General features: G+C 48.0%; 1 protein-coding gene across 1 annotated transcript in view; it reads left to right on the top strand.

The window, feature by feature from the left end:
- LOC131560827 (uncharacterized) overlaps positions 1 to 13,525 on the top strand; it is a 44,607-nt gene that overhangs the window by 20,688 nt on the left and 10,394 nt on the right. The window contains exons 2-4 of the mRNA XM_058809806.1: positions 9,178 to 9,296; positions 10,940 to 11,721; positions 11,815 to 12,675. Of these exons, the coding sequence (XP_058665789.1) occupies positions 11,108 to 11,721; positions 11,815 to 12,675 (1,475 nt within the window). The 5' untranslated portion in view covers positions 9,178 to 9,296; positions 10,940 to 11,107. The remainder of the gene's footprint in view (positions 1 to 9,177; positions 9,297 to 10,939; positions 11,722 to 11,814; positions 12,676 to 13,525) is intronic.

Genomic DNA, 13,525 nt, shown 5'->3' with positions numbered 1-13,525 from the left:
TACTTCTAGACATAAAGCAGAAAAGATAAGAGTCTTTGCTAAGACAAACAGCATAGTCTAAAATTTGCTAATCATACTAAAATCTCCCTCAAAACAAGGCATCTTGCAGTTTGTGCACTCCTTGATGGGCTTAGATAAATAGCATCTGTAGAGAAATAAGGAGTTCCACTGGAGCTTTATCACTTCATTAATGAAGAATTAGGGCGTGATTTCTTTCTTTCATTAATGAAGAAGTGATAAGCATGAATGAGGAGTGATTTTCCCAGAGAAGGCAAGGTCAGAGAGAAGTGTTATTTTAGCAAGATGGCTCCTGTGCCCCAAATCCCAAGAACACTTGTGCAAAGTGAAAAGACACGATTGTGACTGGAGCCCAGCCTGTCATTTCCAGTGGTCACTCGGTTGGGATGAAAGATGAAAGGTTGCTCTAAACTGCACATTGCAAAGCAGGAAGCCAAGAGAGAGCTCATGGCACCATCTTCAAAGAGAGCACAGCACTGAGCCTCAGCAAAATAGAGCAAAAATCTGTAACAGTGGCTTTTCCACGCTTGAAACAGCTCTGGAGAGGCAGGGGGTTCCCAGTGGCTATCCAGGCAGCTGAATGAAATTGTCACTTGAGATAAGGCATCCTGAGAGCTGGGGGAAATCCTGGCTCTGTGCCCTCTGGCACAGGTCCAAGTGATTTCACTGGAGCCATGATTTTTATTCTGTATGTGAAATGAATTGCCAGGGTGAAGCTGCAAAAGTAATGCCTAGGAATGAAATCCACTTGCAGCACTGCACCTCTGCACCAGAGCTGTGCTGTGAGCAGGAGGGTTTGCACTGACTCTGGGGAACACTGTGCTGTTCCTGTAGGAGGCAGGAGGAGGCAAGAGATGTGAAGTGCCACTGAATTCATCAATTATGTCACATAACTGCCCATTTGTAGGCAAACTCACATTTTTGTTGACCCACTTTTTTTATTTTGTGCTAGCTTTCACAGGATTCCCACCAACACCACAGAGTATCCATCAATATCACCATAGCAACGAGAAGTCATTAATGGTATCCTGCCTATTGACAGTCAGAATCTACAGGGTGCTGATCTGGGTGGTAAGCCATCACCATCAGCTTCAATGAGAAAGGAAAGAGCTCAGGGTCTCTGTGGAATCAGTCCTTTCATTCTCCATCCTCTGCATCTCCCCAGAGAAATCCTGCATTGTGTAATGGCAATAAGGGACATATTTCTTCCCTTAGCAAGTTCTGTGCAGTGTGTGCTTAGGGAACTGCTGCCAGGAAAAGATGGGGCTGGGTTTGTTGCACAAGTAGGGATAAATGTGCCTCTCTTGGGTTTGTTTGCACGGGGCTGTGGTTCTGAGAGACACTTTACATTGCAAATAAGCAACTTATCCTGTAAACCTCCAGGGAGTTCAGAGCAAAGCGGGAGGCTTGGGGGCCAGGAAAGGGGAATGGCAGGCTAAACTGTGAGAGGAGATAAAAGACATGTCATATAATTCTGCTAAATGGTGAAGGAAGGGACATTCTCAGCAGGTGTAAATTAGCATTGACAAGCAATACTGATTTACACCCAGCTCATGGTCTGGTCCACAGTTTAATCAGCTGAAAAGCATCAGCATCTGAAAGGGAGGGCATTGTTTAGGGAGGCCCGTGGGAGGAGTTGAAAATCTGTGAAAAAGAAGGAAATAAATTCTTTTTGGTAGGTAAGGAAGAGCTTGTGATGTTCCTTGGGACTGATGCAGAGGTGGAGCCTGGCCAGCTGCACCAGCTCCCTGTCAGGACTCCCACTGCCTCATAGTGGGCAACATGCAGTGCTGGACCTTCTGAGGATCCATCCCCCAGCTGAGACACGTGGTGGGCACAGTCCTGCCTGGTTTTCTGTAGAGGCACTGCTGAGTGCCTCCAGAGCCAAGGGGCAGGAAGTGTTACTGCCCATGGCCATCCATGCCTGGCCAGGACTACTGGCACTGCTGTCACCACATTCCTCTTGGCAAACCTGCCTGCCAGCAGTATGACACAGTGCCTGACAGCTTTGGGATGTAACCAAGCAGGGTGTAGGATGAGATCATACATGTCCTTCACCATCCTCAACACCCCCTTCCTCCCCGAGATCTCTTTCTGATCTCACATGTGCTGGCATGGAAGAGTTCTGCCCATCCACCTAGCCAAAGCTTTGGGGACTGCTGGAGTGGCTTCCAGTGCAAAGTTAGCAAACTGGGATCAACAGAATTAAATTGTGGGGCTTCTTTCCCCACTAGTGAGATGGGAGCCAAGATTCATGTTGTCTGGTTGGAAAGACTGATGCAGTAAACCAGTGGTGCACTCAAGGTTTAACATTTGTGGCTGTGCTGCAAAAAACGTTTCCCAATACAAGGAAGGGAGTAGGAACTTTGGACGTACAGCTTATTCTTAGAATTAGGGTGTGATTTCTTTCCTGTGCCCTATGCATTTTAAGGATTAGGCTGAGACTCTTGGAACAATTGTAGAACAAGGAAGAAAGAATACCTTCAGCTACCCCGAGGGAGCCAACTGCATAGGGCTGGTTTTGTGTTGTCCTTGGACTGGTGGAAGCAATGTAAAAGGACATGGGAAGTGTTGTTTCTGTGTGCCATGATGGTCTTGTATTGCTAGTCCAGCCAGGGCTATTTCCACCCTGAAAGAAATCCAGTATCATGACTCAGGCCCTGCAAATCATGAGATTAAATCATTAGTTAAATGACAATATAAAAAAAGGACTTAATTTTATTTTTCCCACTAAGTGTGACTTGGCTTTTTACTTCTTGCCAGAAAGTGAATGAAAATGGTGAGTTGAAATGCCAGTTTTCAGTGCACAGGAGATGACAACATTCAGCTTAGGTGAAGGCTCTGTTGATCCTCCTCACATGCTGCAAGGGGAAGGGAGCAGCCAGCCCTTTCCTACTACTGGCTTGTTTTACTTCTATCAGTTCTCATACTCAGCTGACCCATTGTGCTGCTTTTTTTGCACTGTCCCTTCTGCCTTCCTCAAACACATGCAGAGAGGATCAAAACAGTTTTAGATGATCTGAGGTGTAGTTCCCCACCTCATGATTTTTCAGCTGCAGGCATGCTCCATCTGTGTGGCTCTTCCCAAAAGGATGTGCTGCTGACCACAGCTGGAGGCAGAGCACTGGGCTGGCAGCACTGGGCTGCCTCACAAAGGCATCTGAGTCACTGACTGAGCATATCAGGGCTGGGCTGGGGCACACCTCAGGCAGGGAGCCAGAGGAGAATGGTCTGGAGCTGGCACTGGGAACTCACAACTGATGTTGGACCCTTTGCTGGGACTGAGCTTCAAGTCACAGCCTTAATCTTTTCTTCTCCCCACTTCCCAAGAAATAACAAATTCACTTGTATCCATATTGGAAGCATTTTCTGCAGTTGGTGCTGATGTTACACCTGTGCAGAGTGGGAATTTGAAGGAGAAGTGGAGGTGCCAGCTTGTAAAGTGAGCTGACATATGGCTCTATAATTCCCAGATCTCACAGGGGGATGGGTAGGTTTTCCTGGCTCAGGTGTGCCTCTGAGAACTGCCAGTGTCTTTGCCAGGTATGGAGCAAGGTCAGAGCCTGTGCTCAGATCGTGTCTGTTCCTCGTAAGGCCAGTAGTGAATGGTGTGTGGGTGTGCCAATACCAAGGGGGTTGGTGGGCAAGATCTGCTCTGCCTGACCCAAAGGCCTGGGAATGCTTGATCATGGTGTTTGCTCAGGTCAGGGGAAACCACCTGGGTCCTGAACAACAGCTAACTCAAGGTGAGCATTGTCTCTGCAGGTTATAACCCTGTGGGCTCCCTCTCCAGTGTTAAGAGGGGAGCAGAGTGGCTCACAGTGTTACAGACAAGGGCAGCATCTGTCAGTCAGATGTACCTGCAGGTTCAAAGGTGCTGTGGGTGATCTTCCCTCGAGAGGACTTCATTGCAAATGGAACTTGCTTTTCCTGAGAGGGAGTCATCCAAAGGAGCTGTGTGGTTAGCCAGGGTGTTGAGTCACTGAAAGCCTGGCAGATGGTGGATGCTGCCATCTCTTGGGATGCTTCACAGCTGATGATGACAAGCAGCTCCAGCTGGGACACTTAATGGGGGTGTCACACTGATGTCTCCCGGAGCATGTGCTACAGAATCAACCTACTCAGCCTTCCTTTGCTGCAAGATAAATGTCAGTCCTCTGAAGCTCCAATCCCTCTGCTGCATCATCAGCAGGACTGTTGGAGCAATGTTATCCAAGAGATTGAGTGGTGCATTGCTGAGACAAAAGGAGGTACCCTTTCCCAAAGCAGGGAATCAAGAGGGAACACAAGTCACCTTGCAAGTGTTCTACTTGAAATCAGTGTGCTGGAATGCCTGCCAGTGGAGGTAGGCTGGAAGCATCATCTCATTATAGCCTTTTTGAAAGAGGAACAAGGGGAAAACCATGATGAGTATCAAGAAGGAGAAGCTGCTCAGACTAAGAGAGCAGCCAGAAAAATTCATCAAAGGCACTGCTGCCAAGTGCACAGGTGTGTGGAGCAGTAGGGCTTCTCAGGTGAAACCTTTTATGTCAATAAAAATAGTTCCCAAACAGCTTAAAAATCCTACAGAAAAGGAGCCAAGAATACTTAAGTGAGTCGATAAAATTTTGGAAGTAGCTTTTGCGCTGCCTTGAGACTGTTTTGGAGCCAATCTGGCCCAAATAGAAACTCACATGAAGTTATGGTGATTCCTACACTCTCCTTGTTGGAACTGAGCTGATCCATAGCAGGCTGTTCCTACGGTGATCAACAGATACTGTGGCCAGATTCTCCTGGGACTCGTCTGCCTGGCACACGTGTGCCCTTTGGGCTGCTCTGACCAGCCAGCCCTCACTGTGGCCAGCACCAGTTTCTCTGGACATGTTGTTAACAACAAGTTGTTGTGTTGTGTTGGATGCAGTGGGATGGAGGAAGACTTGGAGAAGCAGGAAAAAATCCATAAAAGGTTTAGGAAAAGAGATGTGGAAGGAGGCAAATAGCTAGACAATATCACATGGTGAAACAAGCAGCTCATAACACAGCAGAATTTAATGCCATTCCCTGTGCTCTCAGCACCTTCTTGACCCTGGCTGTATTCTGTCTTCAGGGGCTCCCCATGCCAGGGTGTCTCTGAGACTTTGTGGTTCTTGTTTATGCTCAAGGTGAGAACAGAGGGACTCTAAATCAGTGAGCAGACTGTAAAGGTTGTTGTTTTCCCATTATTACCTGGTTTTGAAATCAGTCTGGCAGTTGTTCCTCTTGTTAGCAGTCCTGATTTATGCCATGCAGAGGACAATGAAAGCAGTGATAATACTGTAAACTCAGGGAAAGTTATGTTTACCCTAGGAAGGAGAAAGAAACCCAGGAAATTGTACTATGGCTGTACCTCTCCTGCTGCAATTAACAGACACTATATAAGCTGTGTTCCCGTTTCAGCTTCTACAACAGACAAAAAAACCCCAAGAAATTTAACTACAGTCACCTTATCTTCATTAACCAGTTTCTGCAGCACAGCACTGGTTAAAAGAACAGCTTAAGAAAACAAATGCAGCCAAAGCACCTTTCTTTTTCTTGTTAACCTTTAATATTAAAAAAAATAAAACATCTGGCATTCTTTCCCTTGAGACTGCTGGTGCTCTGCTAGGCAGCTGAAGTGATGTGCATGACGTGTCAGTAAACAGATCATGCTGTGACCATGAGGTTTGCTGTATCAGATAGCACAAAGCTCACAGCAGTAAAATAGCTTGCTAAAATCCTTTAGCCAGCTCTTTGAAATGTGCTGTTCACATCCCTCTAGCTGACTGGATCTCTGAAATAAAAGGGAGATTGTAGTCTGGAATAAACCAACCTCTGTTCAGTGCTGCAATTTGCAAAACCTAATGCAGAGACATTAGAATAAAACCTGAAGGTTAGTGTAATCTCTTATTTCAAGATGGAGTAAGGAAGGATCTGCAGTTTTTCCCCTGCCTTGGAAGCAGGATTTGGTGTGATGGCTATGACTCAGAAGCTCATTTGCTTGTGACTGAAATGTTGTAAATGTGGAAAGTAGAAAATGTACCAGACTCACTTGATGTCTCTGATCAATCAGGAGATGCCAGACAGATCTGGCAGATCCACCATTTCATGGAACAAATGTCCATGTCTGAGAAGTCTATAGAGTAAATCTTGCTGTGGTGAACTCTGCAAAGCAGCACCAGTGAACCTCCTCATCCCTGCCAGATTTGGTGGCCTCTTCCTGAGGCCTTGTGAGACTGTGTGATCCCTTGTCCTGGTATTCCTGGAGTCCTTGACATATCTGGTATTCTCCACAGTGTTTTTTGTCAGCAATGAGCTACTTACCCTGTGTGTGCCTGCTTCATCCTCCTGACACTTTGTCTCGTGCTTTGCTGGGAAGGTCAGCCAGGCAGAACAGTTCTGATGTGTTTGGGAAGAAATAATTTATCCTTCAAGCTTTAATCCTTGAGAAATAATTTCTTGGGGGGGATTTTACAGGAAAATTAAGGTTAATGGCAAGTCTCCAAACAGGCACTTATCAGAGTAATGAAGAAGTTGATTAAACAGAATCGCATGGTAGAAAATAAGCTGAGCACACATTGCCCTTAGTCTTATGCTCACTTAAGGCATGAGGCTCATAACCACTAGAAACTTTTCAGTCCTTGAGCCAGGGAACAGGAAAATGTTTCACAGACAGTGTGATTGAGGAGCAATGATGTGCTGCAGCAGCTGCCAACACTAAACTCTGCTTTGCTCTTTGGCCTGGAATAAGTGACCATTGGCCTGGAGGATTGCTGGTCTAGAATAAAACCTGAGCTTTGGGTAAGTGTGGACAGGACTGCTTGGAAGTACCCAGGGAGGCAAACAAAGGAGCATCAATTCCCAGTGCTCACACACACTGGGGAGTGACAAAGGATGGGCAATTCAGTGCTTGGTCTAACTGGAGGAGAGCAGAGGATACATTAGGGCTGCTGTACCTTTAGGAGAGGGTAAATTAGGACCCAGAGCTGGGTCACTATGTAAGAAATCAGCACTTTCTTCCTTTCCTCCATTGCCTCACACTTCATTGACCTTTGTTAGTCAATGCCTGGAATCACCTGCTGTAGCTATAGCATGTACTTACAGCTCTGAGGTGGTGGGAGGAGAAACTTTGAAATTGCTGTGGTTCCCAATGTTTCTTTGTTGGTGGCCATATAAGACTGCAGCTAAATACTCTGTGTGTGCCATGGGCCTGCAAGTATGTGCTCAGAGGTCATCTCTAGCTTATCAACCAGAAGTATATTAACTTGGTTTGGGATTTTTCTGTCTCCATCTTGTGCTCTCCTCCAGCAGACTGCCTACAACAGACTTGTGGCCATGGTACTTGGGAGCTGAGTGTGTAGGCACATGTTTTATATCATGGGGTGTCAGTGACCTGGCAAATGCAGGCATCTGAGCTGAAACTATGATGCAGTTGCTGTGTGCCATGGAGCACAAGAACAGGGGAAGGAGGGAGAAACACTCAGTGTTTCCTGGTTACAAGCCAGGGACAAATTACCTGGTGTTTTAGAGAGACCACTGTTTTTCTTCTGCTCCAAGCATCCCTGAGCAGTGGGGGAAGGAGGCTGTGCCTCAGCAGTCCCCTGTCCAGGTCATGACTCGGGCAGCAGCTGCCTTGGGTGCTCAGTGAAATTAAGCTCAGCTGCCTGACATGCTGTGCACAGCCCTCAGGGCAGTGACATGGAGGAACAGGCAAGATCACAGGAGTTCAGTTGGAAAGAGATGGTCCTTCCATGAGTGGAGTGACAGAAAACAAAGGTGCTGCTGCCTGAGCTGGCTGTTAGGAGATCTCCACAGCTGCCCTGCAGGTGTCTGGGGGAACAGAACTCACTGATTTCTGAGACTCCCTCTCACTCCAGCCAGGGCACCAGACTGCCTTGCTTGCCCACCTGTGAGCTACATCCATGTGCACCTTTGCTCTAAGCTCTCCTGGAAGTATCAGAGGGACTTCCTGTGTCAGAAGTGTTTAAACCAAAAAATCACTGTTCAGAGAAAGAAAATTCACCCCTGAGGGGTGACAAATGTTATAATAAATTATTTGGGAACAAAATTCCCATCTTTCTGCACTTAATGCAGTAAAGTTACGTTCTTGCCTACATGTCAGCAAACTTTGTGCAGCCTCCTCTGGAAAGTCTCTGTCCCCTGCTATCTCACAGCCAGCTCTGTCTGTTCTCTGCCTTCTCTGGCTCTTCTGCTCTGCAAACCTTCCTCTGGCTCCCACTCTCTGTCCCCCACTCTGCCTGCTCCGCTGTGCCCACAGGAGGTTTCTTCCAGTTGCTCCTTCCCTGAAAATGACTTTTGCCATCTCATGCACATTTTCTGGAAAATCCTGCCCTGACAAAGCAGCAGCAGGTCCCTGCTGCCTTCCATGGCTGCTGGGGAATAGGCCTGTGCTGTTCTGCAGTGCAGAGGGGTGCCCTCACCTGCTGGAGGGTTTGAGGCATTCCCCTGAGATATGGAGGGGTGTAAACCTCCCTGCATGGCCTGTGCTGTGCACTTGAGCAGGCAGGGACAGAGTGGGCCCTGACCTCCCATGCCTGGCATCTCTGTAGCTGACCTGCAGCCCACAGAGGGGTCAGCTCTATGAGCCCAGACAGTGAGCTTCCACCTGAAGAGAATCATGAGGGCAAAAATCAATTGTCTTCCCAATGCTGCCCATCTCTGGGTGAATGGAGCACCCACAGACAGATCCCACCCTGTTGTTTCTGTGCCTCTGCTTCCTTGCTCCTCTCCTGACTGCTTCTGCCCCTGCCTGTGCCCTTTCTCCTCTGGCCCCCTTGCTGTCACCTGCACACATGCAGAGCCTGCTGAGCCAGTGTCCAGCCCAGGATCCTGCCTCACATGGGCCTTGCTTTCTCTCCAGGCCTCACTCTGTGTAACTCCCTGCCTTGGCCAAGGGCAGCTTTATTCTCTGCTCTCACTGCAGCAAGGGCTGTTTTCTCTTTCTTCTTGTTCTGAAAGCATAGTGCCAAAAGCATGTGATGGCTTTTAGTCCTGTGGCTGTGACCTGATCACAGACCAAACTGACAGGGCATGGCATCCTTTATTAACAGCACTTCCTCACAGGAGCCCTCTGGCACTGCCAGGAGCCATGCTCTCTGCTCAGTGACTGGCTTTCACATCATATCATTCTTTCTTTCTTGACAGATTATGTTATAACCTATGAGCACAGAAAGTCCTGATCCTCACGTTTCTCTGCTGTCACCTGTGGGCTCTTCCAGAGCCGTGAAGAAGGGGGAGCTCCAGCCCCACCATGAGAAGACCGGGTGAGAAGTGCCTGTGATGTTTTGGGGAACAGCACACTTTGAGAGCTAGTTTTAATTTTTATGTTTAGCAGTTATGAAGGATGCAAATTATGTTCTTTATTCAGTGGTGAACTACAGGAGCAGTTCTGCCTTCCCTCTCTGGGATGAGATTAGACATAATTTCATTAATGCAGGGAAAATATGCTAATTTGAGCCACTCTAAGCAAGGGATGAATCAACTTCATGGCATGTTAGCAAGATCATCTTCCAGGCAATACAGTACCTCAGAGTTCCCCTCAGACAGATGTCTGTTGGTGCATCACATGACTAGGTGCCTGTGGTGCCTTCAGGGAGTAACAAACCTCTTCATTCCCCTCCTGATCAAGGTGGCTGTGCTGCCTGAATAGTTGGCCACACGTGGGGAATCCAGCTGCACTACAGAACAGTCTGGGCTATAACTGGTTCTGTCTTGCTTTGCCAAGACCTCTTCCTGTGTGTTCAACCTGGTTGGTTCTTGCCTGGCCTATTATTAAAGACTCATGCCCCACCATCTCAGCTCTATCTTGCCCTTACAAATCTCAGGCTAACCCCACATTCCCTGCCCAATCTTACTCTCCTTTACATATAGCACTCACTCATTCTCTTTGCCTCTGATTGCCAAGGAAGGAAGTGGACTAGACTGTAGAAGACACTGATGTCTTGCATGACTGCTGGAAAAGTCCATGAGGCCTAAATCCCTAAAAGAAATCTAGAGTCTCTCCATTCAGTGTAAGAAGGCTCTGTCCACTTCCAGCAAGGACTTAGCCACTTAGCCTTCATCCTGCTGGCCCAAACTGGAGTTTAGGGATTTAATTCTCCACTCTGAACATATGATTTAGTCACTTAGGCCTTACAGTGCTGAGCACAGCTCATAGGAGGAGCCTTGAAAAGCACAGCTTTCTCTTTGGAGGCCTCCGCTGAGCTGTCGTGGGAGGATGGTCATTTGAGCCTGTGGCTAAGGAGTCAGGAGGGTGAGTTTGTGAAAGTCTGTAAGATACCTTTGTCTCTGCACTGGAAAGGCCTTGGCAATGCTTGGCTTCCATATGCAGTCAATAAACCATATGTATCTTCCTTGTGAAGGGTGAATCAAGCAATAAGGGGCTGCAATGTGACTGTCAGGTACAAAACCACCACCTGTCAGCCTTCTTCTTCCTCCTTGCTACTTGAGTCTTTGAGGAGACCACAGTTATGTCATCCTTTCCCGGCCCCAGCATCCCCTTTAACTCATACACTCTTGTCTGAGCCCCATTTTAGGGAAGGAACCCTAATATCTCTTGTAAACCTGCAGTCTCCATAGTGCTGCTGTGTGAGTAAGCTGAGCCTGCAGCAAGCACTTCTGAGTGTTTGTCTCTAGAGCTGAGCAGTGTTATTGTGAGGGAGTTGCTGAGGGTAGGTAGGATAAACTTCTCCAAATTCAGACAGGTAGTGTAAGGCCACTGTTGGCTTGGCTGGAGAAGAAGAAGCTTCCCTGCCCCAAACCCCACAGCTCATTGCCCAGTTATTCTGCTCTGCTCCTGCCCAAGCTGTGGTATTGGATTCTGCATAGCCTGGAAGCAGACCCACTGCTGCATCCTGCGAGCCAGCACCCGGCTGCTTCAGTAACTCATCTTTCCTTCCATTCACAGGTCTTCTGCGTATGGCGACTCCACCCATGTGAGAGCTCTCTTATGTGAGTGCCCAGCAGCACACTTTGCTGTCTGTGGGCTGTGGACATTGACTGGCATCTAAGGACACCCCAGCTCCCTCCTGTCCCCCTAGACGCCACTGTCCTAGAGCCTCCATGTGCATTTGCTATGACATACATCAGTGTTGATGAGAGACAGGAACACTGCCGGGTGATCTCGAGCTGCCAAAACAATCAGCTCTGTGCACAACATGGCTTAAAGGATTTTTCAGTTAGCAGCATGCATCCACTAAAGAACCTAGACACTCATATTTTTTCTGGGGACTTCCACACTCTTGCCTGCCACACAGGCAAGGCCCGTTTGGCCAGTCCTGTGGAAAACCGGATGTATCGGAGTGTGGAAAACCTGCACTGGGCAGCAGTTGCTGACTGTGGGCTGTATTCTCACTGCCGGAGCCTGGATAACGAGATCATCTTCCACTACAGAGGCACCAGTCAGTGGACAGAAGGCTGTGTGGATGTGGCCCCAGTACAGAGTGCAGCAGACTCTCTGAGGAGCCTTTCTCTCCGTGCTAAACAGACATCCCGATCTGCACAGGATGTGCTCCTCCCTCCCTTTGCCAAAGTGCCTCAGTGGCTCTTCCCTTCCGCACAGGAAAGAGCCCTGCATGGGGATGCCAGAAAGGAGCTGAAGGAGAAGCTGAGGCTGCACAGCAGTAAGGTGGCAGAGCCCTGCAAGCCACTGCGCCCACAGGTGGCCCTGCCTGAGCTGCTGGCCCAGGAGTGCTTTGGGTGCCAGGTGTGCCAGCAGTGCAGGAATGGCTGTGCTGTGAAGTGCTGCACGGTTCTGGTGAAACACACTGCTCTCAGGCACAGCCTCACAGCAGGACAGGGACTGTGCTTGGCACACAGGATCATCAGCCCAGAAGACATCAAGCAGGAAGCTCAGAGGAGGCTTCAGCTCCGAAGGCAGAATAGCTCCCCGAATTTGCCCCTTCAGCATGCTGGGGAAAGCCATGAGATGAGCAAATCCAGAACAGCAGAGACCGTAGAGCAGTGCAGTGGGGAAACAGATGGCAAAGTCTCATTGGGACAGAGCAAGAAAGGCCTCTGCAAAGGGAGGCTCTACATACCCACCTTTGAGGAGTTCAAGCAAATGAGAAGTAAGGAGGGAAATTCATCTAACAGCAGCAGTGGGCCAGCAGATTGCTTGAAAAAGGGTCTGCCTGCAAACCAGACACAGGAGGAGGAAAAAAGTAAGAATGTCTGTCCAGAAGCTTTAGAGACCAAAGCTGTGAATGAACCTGCTGTCACTGCAGAGGAAGATGATGATGTATTTCATGAAAACCACACCTCTGCTGGCTTCTCCCAAAACCCAGCCACATGGGATGGTTTCAAGATGAGCAGTCCTGAGGTGAAGGACAGAACATTCCAGACCTCCACCCCAGATACATCACCAGTCCCTATTTGCTCCAGTCCTATACCACGATCACCTCTACAGGCAGGAGCAATACACAGTGCTGGGCAGGAGATCTTCAGTGCTGAGCAGCAGAAAGGAGACACAAGACAATTAAATGATGTCCCCCACGTGGCAGGGCAGTCACTGGCTTCTGAAGCCCAGTCCTCTTGCTGTTCATCGCTGCTGTTAGAAGCCACAGACTTATCCAGCTATGGAGCTAAGCTACAAAAAATGAAGGATGAATTCATAGGTTCGGCCTTGGAACTTATTAAGAAAAGGTAACATGCTCCATGGGGTCACCTGAAAGCAGTTCCCTTGTTAATGATCTGGTCTTTCTCCTGATAGGTGTATTTAATTCCTGTAGCATAAATGTGCTGTTGGCAGAGCCTTTCATCTTGGAGTCTCTGATAGCCACCTGGACATGTCTTTAAAGCTGTTCAGCTTAAATTCCACCTTGTGGGGGATTAAACATCAAAAAGCATTTTCATCTAGACTTTGCCTTTTTGTGCACCTTAATCCTGTAAAGACAACAGCCATTAGTAGTTCTGACACCCAGTTTCCCCACCCATTTTATTTCTGTATTGTCAGAATGTCTTTTTTTTTTAGCATCTGTTGAAAGTATAAGACAACCAAAGGAGACAAAGTACTGATATGATTCCTTTGAATAAAGATGTAGAGTCTGTCCCACCTCTGCAGGACCTGAATTTAGATAGTGTGACATGCAGCAGCAAGTGCTTTCACTTGCTGCTTGAATCTAGTGAGCAGGCACACAAGGGTAAGATGGCTTTAACCCCTGCTTGGAGACCTGCACAGGCAGTGAGTGAAAGTACTTGTAAATACTGTCCTTCTGCCATTTCTGTGTAGCCAGAGAAAATACTTCTGTAGAGCCTTCCTCCTTCTCCATCCAGGGTTTTCCCCCTTCTGTGGGTAAGATGTTCACAACTGCTTTCTCTGTCTTGGTTTTGGACACTGCAGTCCTGTTACCTCCCTCCTGCCTAAGAAATGGGAATCCCTTTCTATGCAGGGTGGCACAGTAGCAATCAGCCAAGTTCTAGAAGCTATGAATTTGGAGCAGTTATCACTGTCTTATCATGAGATGAGGCTGATGGGAAAAGCAGGAGTAAGTGT

This window comes from Ammospiza caudacuta, chromosome 8, assembly GCF_027887145.1.
Source record: "Ammospiza caudacuta isolate bAmmCau1 chromosome 8, bAmmCau1.pri, whole genome shotgun sequence".
In the NCBI taxonomy this organism is placed as follows: Eukaryota; Metazoa; Chordata; class Aves; order Passeriformes; family Passerellidae; genus Ammospiza; species Ammospiza caudacuta.
Note: the sequence above shows the minus strand (reverse complement) of the source record. Positions and strands in the feature narration are given on the sequence as shown.